Here is a 19,658-nt window from a genome sequence, read left to right on the forward strand (position 1 = left end):
TTTTAATGTTTTTTTTTATCCATTCCTACCTTATGCACGTTCGTCTGTTGCTCGGAACAGTGCGAAAACACCCTCCGGGGCAACAGTTCGATGATCACGAACGGATCGCTGAAACCATTGGGATCGAGTGGGATCACATCCTTAGCGTGCAAAATTTCCACACACAGTGAATCATGGTTAAGGTACGCCTTTACCGACAACGACCCCAGTGGCGTTTGACCGATCGTGTTCAGCTGTTCCTGTAGCCGCTGCATGTAGAACAGATCGATCAGGTGCTCGGTGTCGGTTTTGTGGTACTGAAGGCGTTGTTCCACCCGCCAGAATGTGTCACTATGCAGAATCTCCGGTGGCAGTCCGAGCCCCTCGGCGTTGAAGAACTCCCCAAGCAGTTGAAGCGCTCCGTACATGCGATCGTGAAAGTTGGTTGGCTTTTCGCCTTCACCACCGGCATCCATCTGTTTGGCAAACTCCGTCAGCACGCTGTTCCAGATGAGCGTCATGGCGCGGTAGAAGTTTTGCGATAGAAGCGTCACGTTCAGCGTCGCTAGATGCGAATCGAGATACTCTAGCAGTGGCATTACGGCTTGGTTCGCGGGCAGCGAATCAGGAGACCAGGCGAGATGGAAAACGGATTTCTGAAGCGGACCTTGCATTGAAGCGGTCAGTTTTGTGAGCACACGATCCGCCTTAGCTTCCAGCTGAGCGATCGTATTATCGAGCAGGGTTTCCGCATTTTCCGGCAGCTGATGTGTTTCGGGATGGAATTCGGCCAGTCCACGGCGCACATACTCGAGATTGTTGACGACCACGCACAGTTCGTCGGTTGAACGGGGTTGCTGTTGCGCTTGCTTGTCGTAATATCCCGTCCCACCACCATCGGCCATCCCCTGGTGGATGAGATCCGAGTAAACGTTAGCCGTCGTGCAGACCAGATCGATGATGAGCGTTTCGTAATGCGCCCCGGAACTATGGTCGGGCCAGGCAAGATTTTTCCAAAACTCGCGTATCTGATAGAAGCAGGAGGCCGTATCGATGGACGAGGTGCTGTGCCGCACGATACGCTCACCTTCGCACACCTGATCCACGCTAACGGCCGCCTTAATGCGCTGGATTGCTTTCGTTTTGCTGACCGAAATCCATCGTTGTACGGCAGGTTCGAACCATTCGTGGAAGTTCTGCAGCCCGAGCGGTTTCTCCGGCGGTTGGGGCGTTACGGAGAGATGAGATTTCATGTTGTGGAACTCTTGCAGTGCGAAATAGATCTCGAACGGAGCGGTATCGGGTTCTCGATCGTGATCCAGAATGGTCCAGTGATTGACTATCGTACCGGGAAGTTGGCCACATTCGATCCGGTTGGTTACTTCCTCCGCGAGCTGAAAAGCACAAGAAAAGGAGGTTTAAAAATCTTCCAAAACTGTCCTCTAATTCCTTCGCCACTCACCAATGAATCAAACTGTTTGTAAACGATGCTAAAGTACTGGATGCCGTTGGTCGAATCGAACAGCCCATGGTAGTAGGTGATGCCCAGCTGCAGGTCCGCTATCAAAATCGTTGTATAATGTACCAGCGGGTTCGGTGACCGTTGCGATTCGCGTAACTGTGCCTGGGACCACGTTGTGGAACCCTTCCGTAGTGCGCCAACAATCTCCCCCCGGACGCCTTTGCTGAAGGGGCTAACCTGCCGGAAGGCTCGCATCGAACCGAGCAGCCCGAGACAGCGGAGCAGATACTCGAGCCGCACCAGGGAGGGAGGATGCAGGGCGGGGAAAATTTCCCGATGGCGGCGCATCTGGCAGAGCGACCGTTCGACGAAACCGTTCAACGAGTCGGCCAACCACTGTTCCAGCTCGCGCGTCAAGGGTTCGTTGTTGTAGTTGTTGATCCACAGCTTGTCCACCTCGATCAGCTGCCGGTGGACGAACTTTGTGTCGAGCGGCTTTTTGCGATTGATTCGTATGATAGCTACCAGTCTGTGGTGCGATGAGAGGAAGAAGCGATTATAATAAAATCAAGTGCCAAGATATCCAGAGAAAACCTGCATTGGTCTAAGCAATGCATTTAGACCGTCTGACTCTCGTGGCCTGATTCTCGCAAAAAGATGAAGTTGATTTTCACTTACTTTGCTAAAGAAATTTGTAGATCCGATAGATCACTTTGCACAGCCATCTGGTGAAGGATGGTTAGCGACGGTCCGGCCAGCTCCCCATTCCACTTCCAGGCCGGATCGAAGGCGTTCAGCTCATGCATCATGAAGATTGTCTGCAGCCGTTCAAACTTTTTCACCTCGAGCGTGTTGTCCTCCTCCGATGTGCCGCGGTCCTCCCGCGTCGACAGCCACATCTTCAACCGTATGCGACCCTGCACGGAGCTGCGCGAGCTGCGTGCCTCCAGCTTGAACCAACCCTCCAAACCCGTTGAAGGAATATCCTGCCAAACATTAGAAGCATAAGTATCGCTCGAGAAATTCTACCAGGAAACACAGGGTGAAAACACTTACACAGACTGGAATATTGATACAACCGAGGAAGTCATCCTGCGAGCCTTGACGGGCCGACTGGCACACCTGTTTGAAAAATCTACCTAAACCCCTAACGCCCCTCACTTCGTTCAGTCGCGATACAGCGTCTAGCACGCTGCTCTCGTCGTCGTGGTCCCAAATGTCCAGATGCAGCTGATCCGAATGGATATCGTCGATGTCACTGCACCCATTTAAGAACACGTTTAAGGTTAGATTCCCTACTCCTGCGAAACGATTAATCAAATACGTACAATTTAAACTTCTCGTTCCACTTCGGACACAGCGTGTGCGGTTTGACGGAAGTTGCACGGATGAATTTGGCCGGCACAGGACCGACTGAGTCCCGCTGCTGCCGACCGTCCTTGCGCTTGAAGCTCAACCGAAAGCTGTGGTGTTTGCGCAGCTTCCCATGCTCGGGCGAATCGAGACTGTCCATGCCGGTGTCGGAGAGAGTGCGCGGTGTCATCGGTGGTTGGGGCGAAGGGGGTGGCGGTGTACCGGAGGGTTGAATGCCGAGCATACAATATGGATCACTGAAACCTGTGAAAGGAACGACGAGCAGAAGAAAAAATCAATCAGACAGACGGTATCGCGATGATTTATAAATGTTCAATAATTCTGACTGCTTCGGAAGACAAGAAAAAAAGCTGAAAAGGAGGACTCCCAAGAGGAACCGGTAATTTATCGTTTGTCGGTACGCACCGATAATAAGTATGGAAATTCATTGCGCCTTTTTCTCCGAAAGCCAAACTCGAAAACAGATGTAACGTGCGGAGAAAGTTAAGCAAATGCTCAGCAAAGCTACCGTACCGTAACTGCGCAATCCATTTATCACAGTTCTTTACGGGCAGTGACGCCGTGTACTGCTGCTCTTGAAAGGACGCCTTTCCGCAAAAGAAAAACTTTACCGCATCATTATATCCTTTTTTTCCAGAAGGACGAAATCCTTTGCCCGCCAGGGTGTATGCAAAGAAATGTGTTGTCTGCTTTTTTAAGTGCGTGACGTTTCAATTACTAACGCCGACGATCATCGGTAGCCACGTTAGCCAGCCTTCTTCCAAAGCCGAAAAGATGTCGCGAGATGGGAATATGCAAATTTGTATTTTCATCACATAAACAATGGCGCCCGCAACCGTTGCTCTCCCGTACCTTTGCTTCTTGGAAGGAAGAAAGCCGGCCCTTTTTTGACGGTGACATTAGACAGACGGTTTTGCACCCGTCCCGCAGTTACAAAACGCCCGAGCTCTTCCCGCCCGCGTTTTTGGTAAATCATTAAAATTTATCACCTTGGAGAAGGTTTCGTGCGAAATCGACCTAAGTTTGCCGAATCGAGATGGTTGGATGAAGCGAAAGCGTGAATGAGGTGCCACAATGCGGGTATATCCGTTAATCTGTCGCGCTAAGATGCGGTCTAGAGCAAACCGTGGCCAAAAATAGCTTGTTGATGTGTTGTGTGAAAAACATTGACGATATTGGTTGCTTAATGATTGTTGATTCGATTTTGGGACTCTGACATCCAACGGGTGTCGCTGTACATATTTGTTATTCTGTATAAGAGTATCTTCCCGATATGAATGTTATGGTCATTACTCGTCGAATTTGTCGTTTTCATAGTTATACGACTTTATAGCCTTTAAATTAACAATTTTTAACTATCTCTACCTTAGTAAGAACTAAGGCTTCTGGGCATATTTGAAGGAAATATTGTCCCGAAAGGTCGCAGTCAGTAATTTCTGGCTCTTTATCACTCTAAAAGAGAGCAAAACAGATTAGTATAACCGGAAAGGATTGCTTATTTTACCAGGTACTGGGCGCCTCCATCACCAAAAACATAAAATATGACAAATGTTCACAATTTCAACATTTAGATGACTGGTTGATGAACATTCCTCCAGTTTTGGTTAATTTTTGTGGCAAATAGCAGCCAATACATTTACATTGTTTTCCTGGATATGTCATAAATAAAGATAATAAAGCAAATGGAAATTCATGACTAACAAGACCTTCATGGAATACAGAGGCGTTCATGCAGCTTTATTCTATGAAACTTAAAATTGCCTTATAGTCAACTAAATTTGAATTAGGTCCTGAATAAGTTTAAGTAATAGTTAATGTTTTTTACTGAATTTTTACTACTACGACCTGATTGTGCTCGCTCCGAAGGTATAGGAAACCGTTGATGATGTTTCAAACATTAGTGTTTGTTTAGTTTTCCTTGGTACAAAGATACATTAAGGTAAGGCCTGTGTAATAATTAAAATTTATTGCTTTATAAAGTGCACTGATAGGAGCAACGTTAGCCAGTATTCGGATCGCAACAGAAAATTCGGTAAGCTAAAGCATGCCGGAAGATAATATTATTGATTCCAGTACAAAAGGACCTTAGTTTAAATGACCGTTCGGTGTATGCCTATCAGATCCCATAGCTCCATAGCTAATCTAACATTTCCGACCATCCGCTGTGTCCCGATATTGACAAAATTAATGCATCGTATCGTGTGGCAACCATGCGATAGGCGTGCTCATGGGCCACGGAAAGCAGCCGATAGTTTGAACTACAATATCGGTACAGCACGTTCCGGTTATTAATTATAAGGTGGAATATTTCGTACCGGTACCAGCGACATTCTATTTCACCGTACAACCACCGCCGCAGGACGCCCAACGTTACTAGGCGAACGCGTTTTCAACACACAAAGCCGTCGCGGTAGGTTTTGGTAAAAGGCATTTCGGAACATCAATCCACTCCAATTATGTGCTACCGTGGGGAAATAGTGACTATCCACACCGTTGGGAGACTGCTGGATACAAGCGAAGGAAGCAAAAGCCCATCCACAGCCACAGTTTATGATACGCTGCATGAAAAGCCTATTTATGATTACTTGAAGTACTGGCGCTCATTTTGTGGTGTAGATGGTCGCGTTCGTTCGATAAACAAAACCACCACCACACCGAGACAGGAAAGCGAGAGTTGGAAAAGGTTTGTGCTAAGCAGCCAAGTACCGCCAACTGGCATAACTGGTACCGGCTTGTACGGTTAATAAAAGCTGGACCGCTTATCGGCTAGATTCGCAACAACAAAAAAGGCGGAAGAGCACGCTTCGACGTCTCGACGGGTCCACCCGTTGCTGTATCAGCCGTTATTCAATAGAATGACTTTACTTGGTTCAATGAGCTTTGTTCAGGGAGCTGAAATAATAGAGATACGGATGCGCAGGCACCCACAGAATGGCAGGCAAGGTGTTGAAGTATTGGCTTGATTGTATTGTAAACGTCAATCGACGGACAATCGCTGCTCGGTTACACTAGGGCTCGGTTGTTTCTTTTCGTTCGCTTTTGTTTCGCGCTTGTTGTAACAGTGATTTAGTTCTAGGTGGGGGATGGCGCGTGCTTTTGAGAGGTCCGAGATACGGTTTTGCGTGCTACAAAATGGTGCACGGTGGCAGGACCAAAGCTGTCGCTTTTGGTGCGGAAGATAAGTAACGCAAATGTTTGCAAGCGAACAATGGGCAACGAAAGAGTGAGCAGTGGTGTAATGAAGGCAAGGTGTAGAAGCAGGGGTATGGTAAATGGTTTTGTTTTGTACTTTACAGATTGAGTGACACCGTGCTTCCTATTGACGTGACAATATCTGATCAGGCTCCATTATGGCCTACATTTTGTTCCTGTTCAATAGTTTTACACGGCAGGTGTAAATGGTACGTGAAATCCATTATTTTGTATTCGTTTAATTGGCTTAAACAATTTGCTGGTTTTGTTTTGCGGCGTTCGGTTGTAATACAGAGCGGGGTTTAGCGTGACACAGCGCCACTATCATCGATCCTGAATTGATACATTGATGATGAATGAATATTCATTTTAAGTTTATTTTTACATAGTGTTTTCGAATGATTCAGACATTTTTTTAAATATTAAAGTGACAAAAATCAAGCACCGAATATTTGTAGAGATAAAAGACTATTTTCGGGGTAAGAAAATTGACACGAATGATAATTTATCTTTTGCCTTGGTCTCGTGACACTTTTTACACCATTTACCGTGCTTAGGTGCCTGTTAATCGGACTGTTAATTCCTCCAATATAGGCGAATGCCTGTTCAGTGCTTTTTTCTGCATAAGCTTATCACCGGATCCTTTGACGATCCGTACATTCTCGAAAAAATTAACTTCCAAGCCTCCTGCATTTTGTTTTACTAAGATCGACTTTTTGGGCGGTCCGATGGCTGGGTCTTGGCATGGCAGCACCGGGGATCAAACCTCATCCAGTTGGAAACTTAGCACTGGCTAACACCAGCTATGGGGAGGTTGCAGTGCTAACGAAGAAGAAGAAAAATGTGGTTCTAATGATCTACGCTCAAACTACCTAGTCGATTAATCCAGCGTAGCACGTACTGAGATCATTGTTCACCGTACAAACTGTAAAGCTTATGAAATGGAATGGGAGACAAAATCTCATCACTTCAATGACTGTCATGCCATCGTGTGAAGTGGCACAAATAATGTCCCTTCGTTTATCGTGTCCAAATGAGGCAGATTATCTTCGGACCTAAGCGTTATCCTTACTTCCTCAAACAATTTGCTCTTATCACGCTTGACTCACTTCAAGCATGACATTCTTATCGATAAACACCCACGGCCACTCAGTCGCAAAAAAGGGACGAAAGCGTTAAGTCATCCAACACTCTTTGAAGGTCAAAGAGATAGAATCACATATGTGGGAATATTATGGTCATGTGCTATGGAGCGTCATTTAATCGACCCCGGGTTTTTATGAGTGTGCGTGATAGTAATTGTGCTTCAAAAACCAATCTACCGCCGGCTGAACGATGTGAAATGAAAAATGCTTCCCCAGGGATCAAGCCTTCGAAAAGTGTGCCTGTCTTTTGTGTCCGGAAGTGAGAACCTTTCGAGATTATCGCAAAGCAAAAGCAAAGAGGATAAAGAATTAAAAAAAAACATACCAGTAGATAAAAAACCGCCGGAAATTTCCCTTTGGAAAGCATTATTGTGATGCTTCTCGCTTTCTGTTAATTGTGGTTACTGCCATCGATCGATCGGCAAAGGTTAAAAGTTTACCTTTTTGAAGATTTCAGGCATGACACAACGAACGCAGACACGAGTCAATCTGAACTCGTGGACTCGGCAAAAAAGGAAGAAAAACCATAAATGGAATATTCTTGGAAGAATGGTCTGTTTTTTTTGCCTCCCCTGTGTGGTATCCATCAACCGTCTGATCCCGCAGGAAGCGAGAGCATTTTTGTGTGCATCCCTATTGTGGTGGCCAGCGATTTTGAATGGCTGGCAAAGCCCATTTCCGATACCCGATCCCGTCATCATCATCATCATCACACGGACGAACTTTCCCGCCGAGCAACTTTCTGGCATGGCGTGGTGAGTTTCGGGAAATTCGAGACCCCCCGTCCAATGGGGGTCTAGTGTAGTGGAAAAAAGGTAATGCATTATGTGTTATCATATTATTGCAAAACTCGAACCCGTGGACGGCTGGTTCCGGTCAGGGTTTATTTTTATATTTACCGAAGGGAAAACTGGTTATGCGATTGATGGATCGTTGCCAGTAGTGACAGTGCTCGCTATTTTCCAGACCTCACCACCGGGTTAATGAGCACCGACCGTGGTCGGAAAGGACGGTTTAATCGAGCAAAATGGGGTAGTGATATAATAACGAAATAAAACCGGACGCGAAGCCTGTCGGGCTGGAGAAAATTCAAACATCAGACATGTCAGAACGCACCAAACAATCAAAGGGAAATGAGTGAAAATGATTAAATGAATGAGTTTTGAGTTTGTGCGTGTGTAAGGATTTACGCGTCACGCTTTTCCGACCACTCCCGGCTCTCACGCCCTTGCACGTGAAGTGGTGAAATATTCCAAAACAGTCGTGCATGATTTTTCATTTACTGTTTCGTCCACAATTTGTACGCACAGCACTCACGTCAACGGAGGTCTTTTTTATGCTTTTTGATCTCGCTCACTCTCTCACTCTCTCTCTCGCTCTACTCAACCATGAATGGTAAAGCAGTTCCCTAAGCCATGGAAAATGGATTGCGGTAAGCGGTTTATGTTGTGGATGATGCCCAAAATTGCTTTTCGATTTTTTGTTTATTTCCCTCCATTTTTCTCACACAAACAAACGCACACACGCGTGTGTCAAGGAAAATGTGTTTTGAATTTTTGGAGGGCCTCCAAAATTTTCTTCCTCCTCTTCCTCCATCCCCTCAACAGTTTCAAGTGGCGAACACACTAATGCGTGCCGCCGTTGTTTAGTTTGTTGGTCGGATTCGTTGGATTTGATTGTCGGCAGTCAACAACATTACGGTCAACATTTGTTTTGCTTTATGGTTGCGGTACCCGGTGAAGCGCGGTAAACGGATAAATGGAACGAGGTGTCTCCGTCTTTTGCTGGGGTTTTCGCTGCGCCAAAACTTTACAGCAGATAAGCTGCTCGCAACGCAAACAGTAAATCCGCTGTTCCTGTGTGTATCATAATCCGGACCACGACGATGATGATGATGATGATGATTGGTTAATAAAAGACCGATTAAAATCACAAACTTTGATATTTTATTAAACCCCTACATGATGCCTGTACAGGCGTGGTGCTTTTAGCAATAAAACTAAAGGCCTGCTCATAGCAGCAGGAAAAAGGGATTTGTGCCTCTTCACTTACTGTCTTTGTCTCCGATTTGGTATTTGATTCATGCTGACGATTTTATCGTAAGTCGGACCTTGCTTTGACCAATTGTCACGTTTATCGAACACAAGTGTCACGAAGTGTTTCGAAATTTAAATTAAATGTGCATGATTTAAATACTATCAAACAGAGTAATAAAGAAAAACTGTTATGGAACTCTCCAATCATGTTATACAATGCTGAGTATATTTAAAGGAAAATTGAATTTCATCTGTAGAATTTATAGGGCGACCCGGTGGTAGTTGCGAAAGCGGGGCCGATCTTCACACGGCAGGACCGGGGTTCAAATCTCATCCTGACCGTTCTCCCATCGTGAGGACTGTCTATCCAAATCTGTGGGAATTAACTTTAAAGAGGATGCAGTTAAATCAACAGTTTCAACTCATTTTAAACCCGTTCACGGTGGTCCGGTGGCTTAGGCGACAACGACGCCGGTCTTCACATGGCATAACCTGGGTTCAAAACCAAGGATAAAACCAAGTCACACGAAACCAGATATGACAGACCGAGACCTTTCGAGGTTGTAGTGCCAAAGAAGAGAAGATAGAAACCCGTCCGTCATTAAAAGTCATTCAAAAACTCCTTTACATAAATCGTAAAGTTGTAAGGTTCTGCTAGACTGATTAAATACCTCGTAGCTTGATAGTCAGTCCTAACTATGGAGAAACAATCCAAATGGAGTTTTGATATCACTGTTGCCAAATATAATTGACGAGGGAAGTAAAATTTGGATAAACCAATCGCCATTCCATTACATAGATACTGTAAACAGAGTATCCGGGGAACAGTCTAAATTCCCGTGAATCCAAGCTAATGATGATTAAAATTCGTACGGTAATTAAAATTCAGTATAGTGTTGGGCTGAAAATGCACTCGTAAACTCGTAAACGTGAAGTTAACAACAAATGCATTAGTTTAGGCAGGAAATGAAATACCATAAATGATGGCTATTGCAAACCACATCACTTCTCAATAATTAAATCTCAACCGAATAATTCGCACATAAACTCCTCTTAAATGAAATAATTCATAGAAATTGTACGTGTTTTACTAACGATTCAGCTTAATGCCTGTTCCTTCCAATGGTTTTTTTTTCTCCTGGTGGATTACTGTGCCAAATGTTTGCTGTTTCCGTAACTGTCGACTACAGTCCGGATTAATTTCACGACTGTTAAAACATTTTATGCGTTTCCATTTTCGTACAGTTTTGCAAAGTTGATTATCATTAGCTCTTTTAATCCTTAATTGTTTTTTCATCCTAAAATCGATTTTACAATGGCTAATGGTGACGCTACTTCACTGTACCGGACGCAATAAATGTTTGTGTAAGCCTTTGTGCGTAATGATCACATAATAATAAATAAAACGAACAAGAAAAGAATGCGAAACCCAATAAAAATATGCTCCCTTCTACCAGACGACGTTTTCTTTTCGGAATTGAGATTTCTTCGAAGGCAGCTAAGCAAGAGTATTACATCCATTTTTAGCGTTTTACATCCTACCAGCAGGGTAAAAAAGAGCCGGGTGAATATTTTTGTTCGAGACACCTTTCCATGAAGTCACGAGCCCAGAAAGGTCACCCCATCCGTTCATACATTGATGAGAAGTTAAACGGTTAGCGCACGAGTGTGTGTGTGTGTGTGCGAGAAAGTATTTCTGTTCGCTGACCAGCTGGTACCAGGCGCCTTTTCCACCCGCCGTTAACGGGCTGCATCAAAGCGAACAAATTGATCTGATCCGGCGCATTAAGGGATGTAATTAAAAGTAGCAGCTGTCCTTCGACGAAGTGCCGACGGTATTACCGGAAGGTCCTTGAGCGATAGTGAAGTGTACGACGATACGTGCAGCAGGCAAGCACAGCATCAATATTTGTTTCGTAGCCAGTTTGGTAGCTTGGTCGTTGCTTAACTTCCTGTTTCGGAGTTGGTGTTGGCGCTTTTTTCCCTTTCGTCGGAAAGCCAATTAACCAGGTCACAGGAAAGAGAATTGCAGAAAATTGATCTCGTCTGATGATTGTCGCCGGAAATTGTTTACAGTTGGCAGTGTTTCGTTACTGTTGTACAGGGCTGATTGGAATGAGTTGGTCTAGAGAGCAAAAGAGTTTTTATTAAATTTAGTGTAAAAACAACTTAATACCTTAAAGACCTTAAAGACAAGAGAGAGAGAAAAAAATCAGTCTTGGTCATTAAAGTTCCTTTAATTGACACAACACAAACAAAGACTACGAGAACCTTCTGGCACGAATCAAACCCATCCTTGCATAGAACGGGAACGGTGGTGTTTGATTGAGTGCTACCTTAGATTTCAACCTGAAAGGACATCACTGAGAAGAAGGAAATACAGACTGCACAAAGAAGAAAAAATCTAAAAGATGTCAACTTGCTGATAATATCCGTCCATAATGGACGTCCTTTCCACAACTCGCGCTGTAGTGACGGACCATCACCGCGCGTTTGAAGATTGTGAGTCGTAAAAGACGAAGAAAATTATACTACCACCGGCATACTTCAAAGGTGTTGTACCGGTTATGCGTCTGTGTGTGTGTGTCTGTGCGAGAACCCATGCAAACGAAATGGATGCGAAGCTCCTTGATCATCAATCAGCACTAATGGGCCGGACCGACTGCCACGATCACCTGCAGCACGGAACCTTCCCCATCGCACACAGACACAGATGGTCGTCCGCCGGTCGGTCCCGGTCACTGACCGGTTATTCTTCTAGCGGAGCGTGGAAAATTGTGATGATTTATCAGCTTCACAACGCACACCAGGCACCACTGAAACGGGGTTTTTGGATAAAATGCCGCTGGAAGCCTCCCGGTGCAAAGGCTTAAGTTGACACGGGAGGGCCATCCTGCTATCAACGGGATGGGTAAAATGTAAGGTAAGCTGCTTTCTGCGTACCGTCTTTCCAGCAAATTACGCTCTCAATATTAATAGTACGCTTTAAGGGTGTACTGTGAGGCATTGTTCCTGTTTTTTTGGCCGTTTCATATCCAATTTTCATGTTTTTTATGTTGTGTTTTGTGTAGTATTTTTAAGAATTATTGCAGTGCAATGCAGCAGATGGGGTGTTATTTATGGATTTAAAAATAGGAAGCGTTTATTTAAACTGCTGGAAACCTGTGTCTTGGAACGATTACGTATCGTGCATTTTACCAACCTATATTGTACAAGTCGGAAGTTTTTTTTTTATTGATTACTACGGACAGATGCCGTATTGTACAGATCGAAAGTTATTGGAAAAAGAAAAAAAATATTAAAAAGTTTGAATGGCAAACAAATAAGTGATGTAACTTCAGTCAACTTTTCATTGAATATGTGATTGACGTTGTTAATATTAGAGGGAATTTTTACACTTGTTTATTTTTATTCGCAAAGTTTGATCCCGCAAAGAAGAAAAACTTCACCTATCTTAGGTTATAACCGACCAATCATACTACAACTTGATGAAACTTCTCCACTCAAGATATCTTTGGTCCCAGTACACACTCAGTACAGTACTCCCAGTAAAATTTTTACCCCATAGATTCATGGTCCCAGTACTAAAAAGCGCACGCGAGACGGACTCTACAAGCTGTACGGTGATCTCACCATCGTGCAACTGTTGATACTCGCGTGGCTCCGATGGCTGGTCATGTCATGTGAATGGTACCGGATGACACATTCCGTAAAATCTTCAGGGTGTCCACATAGGCAGATGAGGCGTAGGGTTAAGTTGAATAGAAAGAACTAAGAATTAAGTTAAGCTGATAGAAAGTCTAGGATATAGGATTGACCTAGGATATAGACGATGGCACTCAACCTTGAGCGGTTTCTAGGTTGTAGCAGCATGCTAAGACCTGAAGGCCAAGTGTAGCGCCCGATAAGCAAGTGAATATTAATAAAAACCAAAACCAATATTCATCTTCAAACTCTAGTATTTAAGTATTCTAGTATTCTAGTATTCTTTTGAACCCCGGCCCTGTCGTGTGAAGACCGGCGCCGTTATCGCCTCGGCTAACGGACCGCCCCAAGTTACTATTTATTAATTATCAAAAGACAGAAACTCCTCCCATGATGCTTCTTTAAAAGTAATATTAACACTCCGTTTATTCTTACCTACATATACTCGCGGACATAGTATTACCGTGGATTGCGGAAATACTATCCTGCAAAAGATAATACTATGTCAAGGAAAGCCCAAAATGATAGGCCGAGAGCTTTCGAGGTTATAGTGCCAAAGTAGAGAGTCAAGAAAAGTAGAAATTGTCTTTTGCAGTCGTCTCAGTCAGGTTCTTTTATAAATTGAATGCTGTTCAATGCTTGCTGTATCGCATATATCACTCAATAGGGTGACTCTAGTTAATAATTCTAGTTAATAATTCTAGGTTAATAATGTGATAGAGCACGTGTGATGTTTATTGCTTTAGCATGTTTAAACCGTTTTTACTGTGTTAACTTGTCCCCTCTGTTGAGAATTTTGTTGAGTAGATTTGAGTAAAATGACTTTTTTAAAAGCACCACGGTGAGCAACAAGCTCATAAACTTCCCAAAGTCCCTTTTGTGAGGGCTTTACAGTGAGTGTGGCGCATACCTGTTTAAATAAAACAACTCACTTAGAGCATCCTCAGCTTATTGTGGTATGGTCTAACTGTAGGCCACGAGCTCACAACCCAACACGCTACCCATGCGAGCTAGTCAAATATAATTTAATAATCCTTGCTAATACCATTGCTTCAAGTGGAAAACGATACTGTATTAGCTCACCTGTTCCTATGCATGGATGATTCCATTCACATGAAACCTGTTTGTTTTGGGAGGTAGAGATCATTTATCATCGCCAATGTTGAAACAAGCTTAATTAATGGTGATGGTACATTGCCGCCATGCTGTGAAAGTAATTGAAGTCTATTGTTTATCTGTTACTGAGAGCAGTTCGCAGTGGAGAGAACGCAATGAATAACATGCCAATCCGTTATATTATACGGTTATGGTCGAGCGCTCAAGTTTCAATGCGTTTTTTGTTGCGTTGTGATTGTTGTTGTTTCGTGATTTTTGACTATGATTAGTGAACAGTGTCGAACGGAGTTTGATGGTTGGCAGTTATCCGCTTTGTTCCACAATCATACTTAAACATACGGTCTCCTAATTTTCTACCCCGAAGAAAGAAAAAATTCTAACCCATTTTAGATTTTTTCCCGTGTTACCCTTATAATCACAAAACGAGTGACTGGTGCCTGGCAGCAAAAACAAGAGCTGGCCTGAAAATTGCTTCTCTGTGCAAACAAAGCACCGATCTGACCCATGCCGTGTACGACCGACAGTTTTGTCAGTAGATAAAGTTTTATTTTTTAATGTACCCGCCCGGTTGTTTGTTTTACCGAACGAGAGAGGGGTCGGTGTATTATTTTTTCCAGCACGATGGGTCCGTTTTTTTTTCGGTGCAAAAGTTAGTATGACAACGAAAAGTTTGGCATTTTTGTTATTTCTGTTTTGCTTACGGTGAGCGGTGAATGCGACGGTGGCCCCACAAGTGAGAATTTAATTAGGTGCTTAACGGTATGGGTAAGCTTTTCCTTTTTCTCTCCCTGCTGTTGGACGAATGAAAAACACTGCAGGCAAACCAAGAAGACGACCACCGACGGGTTAATTGGGTTTTTGGCCGTGTTAACGTGTTTTAAATGAGCATATGCATGGGGAAATCGCTGACAACTTTCACCTGTGAGATAATTGAGTAATTAGACGTTTGAAATGGTTACAAAACAGTTTAACTGATTGATGTATCACCAGGTAGAAGAGTGCAACATTGTCATTAGTGTGTTTCGAAACTATAAACTGTACGAGTTAGAAAATTAAATCAATAAGATATTTCAATGCTATTTGCCGACCATTTAAACACCATTCTGTCCGTAAAACTCTTCGATAGCTCAACCTGTTACAGTGCCGAGAAAAGAAGTGGGTCGGTGTGGCGGTTACTGAGCCACTGATTGTTACTGACGGTAAAAAGATAGAGCAAACCCCGCACCAACCTTCTTTCCATCAATTTAACTTTATCGACATTTTATTCCACTGCTGCGGACGGCTGAAGCCGCGACGCGTTGAGTGAAGTGAATTTTTCAGCTCTATTTATGCCATCAGTCGCTAATGGTCTCGAGAGGGATTCCTCTCGTCAGTAATGCGGATTGGTCGCACCATTTACCATTCACCAGCCACAGTTCCATAAAGTTTCTGTTCGGGGTTTTTTTTTGTTTGCTTTTTGCGCGCCGTGCCGAGTTTTACTTGCATTTCATCTGTGGTTTCTTTCGATCGGTTCGGCCTGTCAACCACGGATTGGAACCACGCCCGTGCCGCTGCTACTCTTTATCAATGATTTGCTTGTAATTGAATCAGACTATTGATTTTAAATTGCAATGTCTCACTCATAACTGGAATCCTATCGGCAAGTATGAAAGAGCTTGAAAATGGAACAAATAATTAAGATTTACATTCGCTTTACAGTAGTGCTTCCAAATTCTAATGATCGGTAGAACGAATCTGGTACAGACCATGAATACGGTCCTGCCCGACTATTGTACTACGCAGGCAGCTTAATTTATTCACCAACCTCGCACCTTATGCAAATTAGCTCAAGACAAAACGGCAATGCGATCGAATTAGGGATGTGATGAGCTTCTGTCACACGTCCTGCAGCGTAGGCGATAATGCTGTCCCCGTAGCGAAAGCCTCGGCTTGGCCACAAGGACTCGGCTCGGCTAATCATGGCAAGGATCTCGTTGGGGTTTTGTAATTAAAATGTACCCTCTCGAGAGACTTTTGATGGAGGAGTCGTTAAACGTGCGACGAGCGGGGAGCTTTAGGGATTTCTTTGAATTGTGTGCAATAATGTTCGTGTGGCTAAGGAAGCGAATGCCCAAAAGTCGTGCTCGTGGCTGAGCTGTTTTAACAAAGAGCTTCTGATTCTTGGAAGCGTTATGGTATGCGGTGTTTTGCTCTCGTTTTATTACTTTTAATAATGCTTTAACATGCGTTAATGACATTCCAAGGAATAGAAGACAATGCCTTATTGAAGTTATGGTCATGTAACAAGAGACGCGTGGAATGTTGTGGATTTTTTGTGTTAAATTAATGTGATAAGAAACCACTATTGAGTTTGTTAATTTCAAAAGAATCAATAAAAAAAAACGGTTAATATCAATTTATTTACTAGTTTTGAGTGCCTCCATCTCATGGGACTAACAGAACATTCGCTAGCTTAATGGCATAGTGCGTAATTTTAATATAACGTGATACATTTTACATGATATTTTCATCAATATTGTTTTGTTTTTATTTAAGTTTACGTTTACTCTAAAGATTTTATTCACCGCCGAAATGTACTAAATCTTTTTCTTGATGGAGACGCCTGGTGGTTCAAAGCTTAATTGCCCGCTTTTACTTGTTTACAATAAATACTTTAATACAAACAAGAAATTTTTCGCAGGTTGTTCAACTCCAGTGGAAAGTTTGCTCTCTATTGTCAACCTTCGAAAATCATCGGCAGCAGGTGCAAACGTTCACCACAGTACTCAATCAATCAAAGCCCCATCCAATCAGCGGCAGCAGGAGCAGTCCCAACCAATAGCTTTTGCAAAATGTATGTTTATATCCTATACCAATAAGCCCCAAGCACGATCGTGTGTACCTTGAGAGACCAAGAATGTTACCGTCGCAAACGCAAAACCAAACTTGCAAACAACGCAACCAAGCCGAGGCAGGTGGCGTCAGAAGAAATAAATGCTGAAATGAAGAGGGATAAGACTGTTTTGAATCCCGAATTTTCACGTTCATCGGATTGGTGGTGTTGTGGTGGGAAAAATGCAAAAGAAGAAAAAAAAAAGGAAACACGGCAGAACGACGCGAAAACGATCCCATTTTGCTACCATCGGAACCGTTTTGATCCTGTCAGCCTTCCAACTCAAGGGTTTTCTATTCTCCAGCCGGCGCACGCTGGAAAGGACGTTGAAAGCACGAGCAAGATATCCACGAAATCAATTTTCTCTGATCTCATTCCAACGGATTGTGCGTGAAGCAGGGAGGGCGGGAAGCAGAATAAGCGGGAAGCCTTTTGGCGTCTGATGGCATGTCGGTAGAATGAAAGAATTCTGGAAGAACTTCGATTTATATGCATTACACGATGATAACGGATGTAGCGTTGTTCAGTTTATGGTAAACTGACAGGTGAGTAGCGAGCACTTTGAGGGTGGTGCAAGTTTTGGGAGTTTGAGAACTTTTGCTCTGTTTCTCTCGCTGCTTTTGTCAAATAATAGGAAGCAAAGCGCTAAGAGAAAAGGATATTTTCAATTAAAAATGATTCAAATGTGTTTCATTTTTAATAAACTTCAGACAGACGAATCTTTCGCTTGCTATCCGACAATCTGACAGTGAAAAAATTTATTCTTATGTTCCGAGCAAAGTTATTGACTAGCATTGTAAAATCTTATGATGATGATTGGCATAAATCTTGTTGGAATGCTTGCCAGAAATAGATGGTTTTCACCTACATTCACACCAATAAATCACTCTCAGTCAACGTGAGTGGTTGTTCGCGGTCGAAAAGTTCTTTCACGAGCAGCTGTCTAATTATGCTGATATTTCGTCCGAATGTTTCGACGAATTTTTCTTGTGAAGAATTTCTTTTGGGAAAAAATGCGTTCGGTTGTCTTACTCTATTATAACACAGAAAAGGCAAAGGTGTAGACATGGAATGTAAGAAATTCAGCTCATTTGAATTTCGTGAAATAGCATCCTTTTCTTTTAGTTTTTAATACGCTACAGTCCAAAGAAGACTGGTTATAACTAACGGCAACGAGATAACAAAAATGCTTTATCGGCATTTATGTAAAACACCATGCGCCTCCATTGGCATAAATATACTAACATGTTATCTTTATTTTAAAGAAATGTACAAAAGCCAGTTTATTTGGCACAAATGAAAAGAGTTTGTTAAGTAGGCATTGAAACAATCATCGTGAAATCAACCATGCCGTGGATAAATCAATCGTTTCTGAAAAAGACCAGGCGTCTCCATTTCACTTACATCAGAGATTATTACTTTCACCACAGTGCTGTGAGCATTAGATATTGCTTTTCTTAAAAATCATTAAGTATATAAGTTTTTTTTATTCTTAAAGAACGGCCTGGTAAAATATGGTGCATTATTTTTTAAATTTAAAGTATGATGGCTAGGTGCCGTATAGCCGTGCATATTTTTTTATTCAAATCTTTTTATAACCAAAAGGGAAATCTCGTTCAGCAAATGCGAACCGCTTTACTGTAAATCCAATAGCACACACACACATATACACGTACAACCAAATCGAAGTATAAGACCGTGAAACAGCTATATCAGCATCACACAAAAACCTAATTGTGCCCATTTCGCCTTCGCTGTTTTGATGGGCAGGAAATAAACGGGCCGGCGGTACGGTTCGCTAGAAATCGCTTCGCCTGCTTCATCCCTAATCTCTCGGCGGCATTCACAACCGACGACTACGTCTCGACGACGACGTTTTCATGGTGCGAAACAGCGATACCGATTCTTCCGTGTATCCGGGTGGCGTTAGCAAAATAAAAATAAAAAAGCACAGGTATAGTCTATCCAACCAACCAAGCATGGCTGAAGCATTGATGCTTGAACGCTACCGTGTGCATGGTGGGCGTAAAGCTGCTGACCAAATGGTTGTTTGATTGCGAAGTTATTCTAGCTTCCGTTTTTACTTCCACTCAAACTTCTTCTCAAATACATACACACAAACGCACAGACGGGTGCTTCTAAACGTGCTCGTCTTATGATACGAGTAGATTTCCACACGAAACCGTCCTCCGTTCTCGCACGTAAAGCCTGTCATCTGTGTACGTGTTTACCGTTCGAACGGGCACGAGCTTCCCACTTCCGGTTGGTGTGTGGAAAAAATAAATGTATCGCACACCCGTAATGCACACACACACACACAGTCCACACCTGCACGAGGTTAGTTAGGTGCGATTCAACGCGGCAACTCAAAGCGTCAATGTGTGCGTCATTCCGTCCAATCAAACAACCATCAGAACGAGGTAGACAGGGCGGATAAATGCATCCGTACGTTGTCGCTGTCGTTTATCGTTCGTTGCCTTCGGAACACGCCGTCCCAAGGAGGACGCCACTAAAGTAAGTTCGGAACGATTATTGTCTGCTCGGCTATAAATAGGATCGAGCGATGAGTGTGCTTCTGTGCTTTGGTACGACTAATGCGCGACGCCCTTTCCTTGAACATATTCGCAGAAGGGTTACTATAGGATTCATGTGGATTATAGCATGGAAAAAATGTTCCTCCCTCAACGCGTTTACACCTGCGCGGCAATACAAATGAGGAATAAATTTCCGATTTCCTGTAAACTATATCGCAACCTCAATATTGAGCAGATACATAT

The 19,658-nt window shown here is 43.3% G+C and overlaps 1 protein-coding gene across 8 annotated transcripts in view; it reads right to left on the bottom strand.

Moving 5' to 3' along the window:
- Positions 1 to 19,658, bottom strand: part of LOC118511492 (BAI1-associated protein 3) — a 73,372-nt gene that overhangs the window by 4,178 nt on the left and 49,536 nt on the right. For all 8 annotated transcript variants that reach the window (XM_036054650.1, XM_036054649.1, XM_036054648.1 and 5 more), the window contains 5 exons: positions 2,770 to 3,058; positions 2,498 to 2,699; positions 2,120 to 2,427; positions 1,442 to 1,970; positions 30 to 1,373 (listed from right to left, as the gene is read on the bottom strand). In XM_036054650.1, the coding sequence (XP_035910543.1) occupies positions 30 to 1,373; positions 1,442 to 1,970; positions 2,120 to 2,427; positions 2,498 to 2,699; positions 2,770 to 3,058 (2,672 nt within the window). The remainder of the gene's footprint in view (positions 1 to 29; positions 1,374 to 1,441; positions 1,971 to 2,119; positions 2,428 to 2,497; positions 2,700 to 2,769; positions 3,059 to 19,658) is intronic.

The sequence above is a fragment of the Anopheles stephensi genome, chromosome 3 (assembly GCF_013141755.1).
Source record: "Anopheles stephensi strain Indian chromosome 3, UCI_ANSTEP_V1.0, whole genome shotgun sequence".
NCBI lineage: Eukaryota > Metazoa > Arthropoda > Insecta > Diptera > Culicidae > Anopheles > Anopheles stephensi.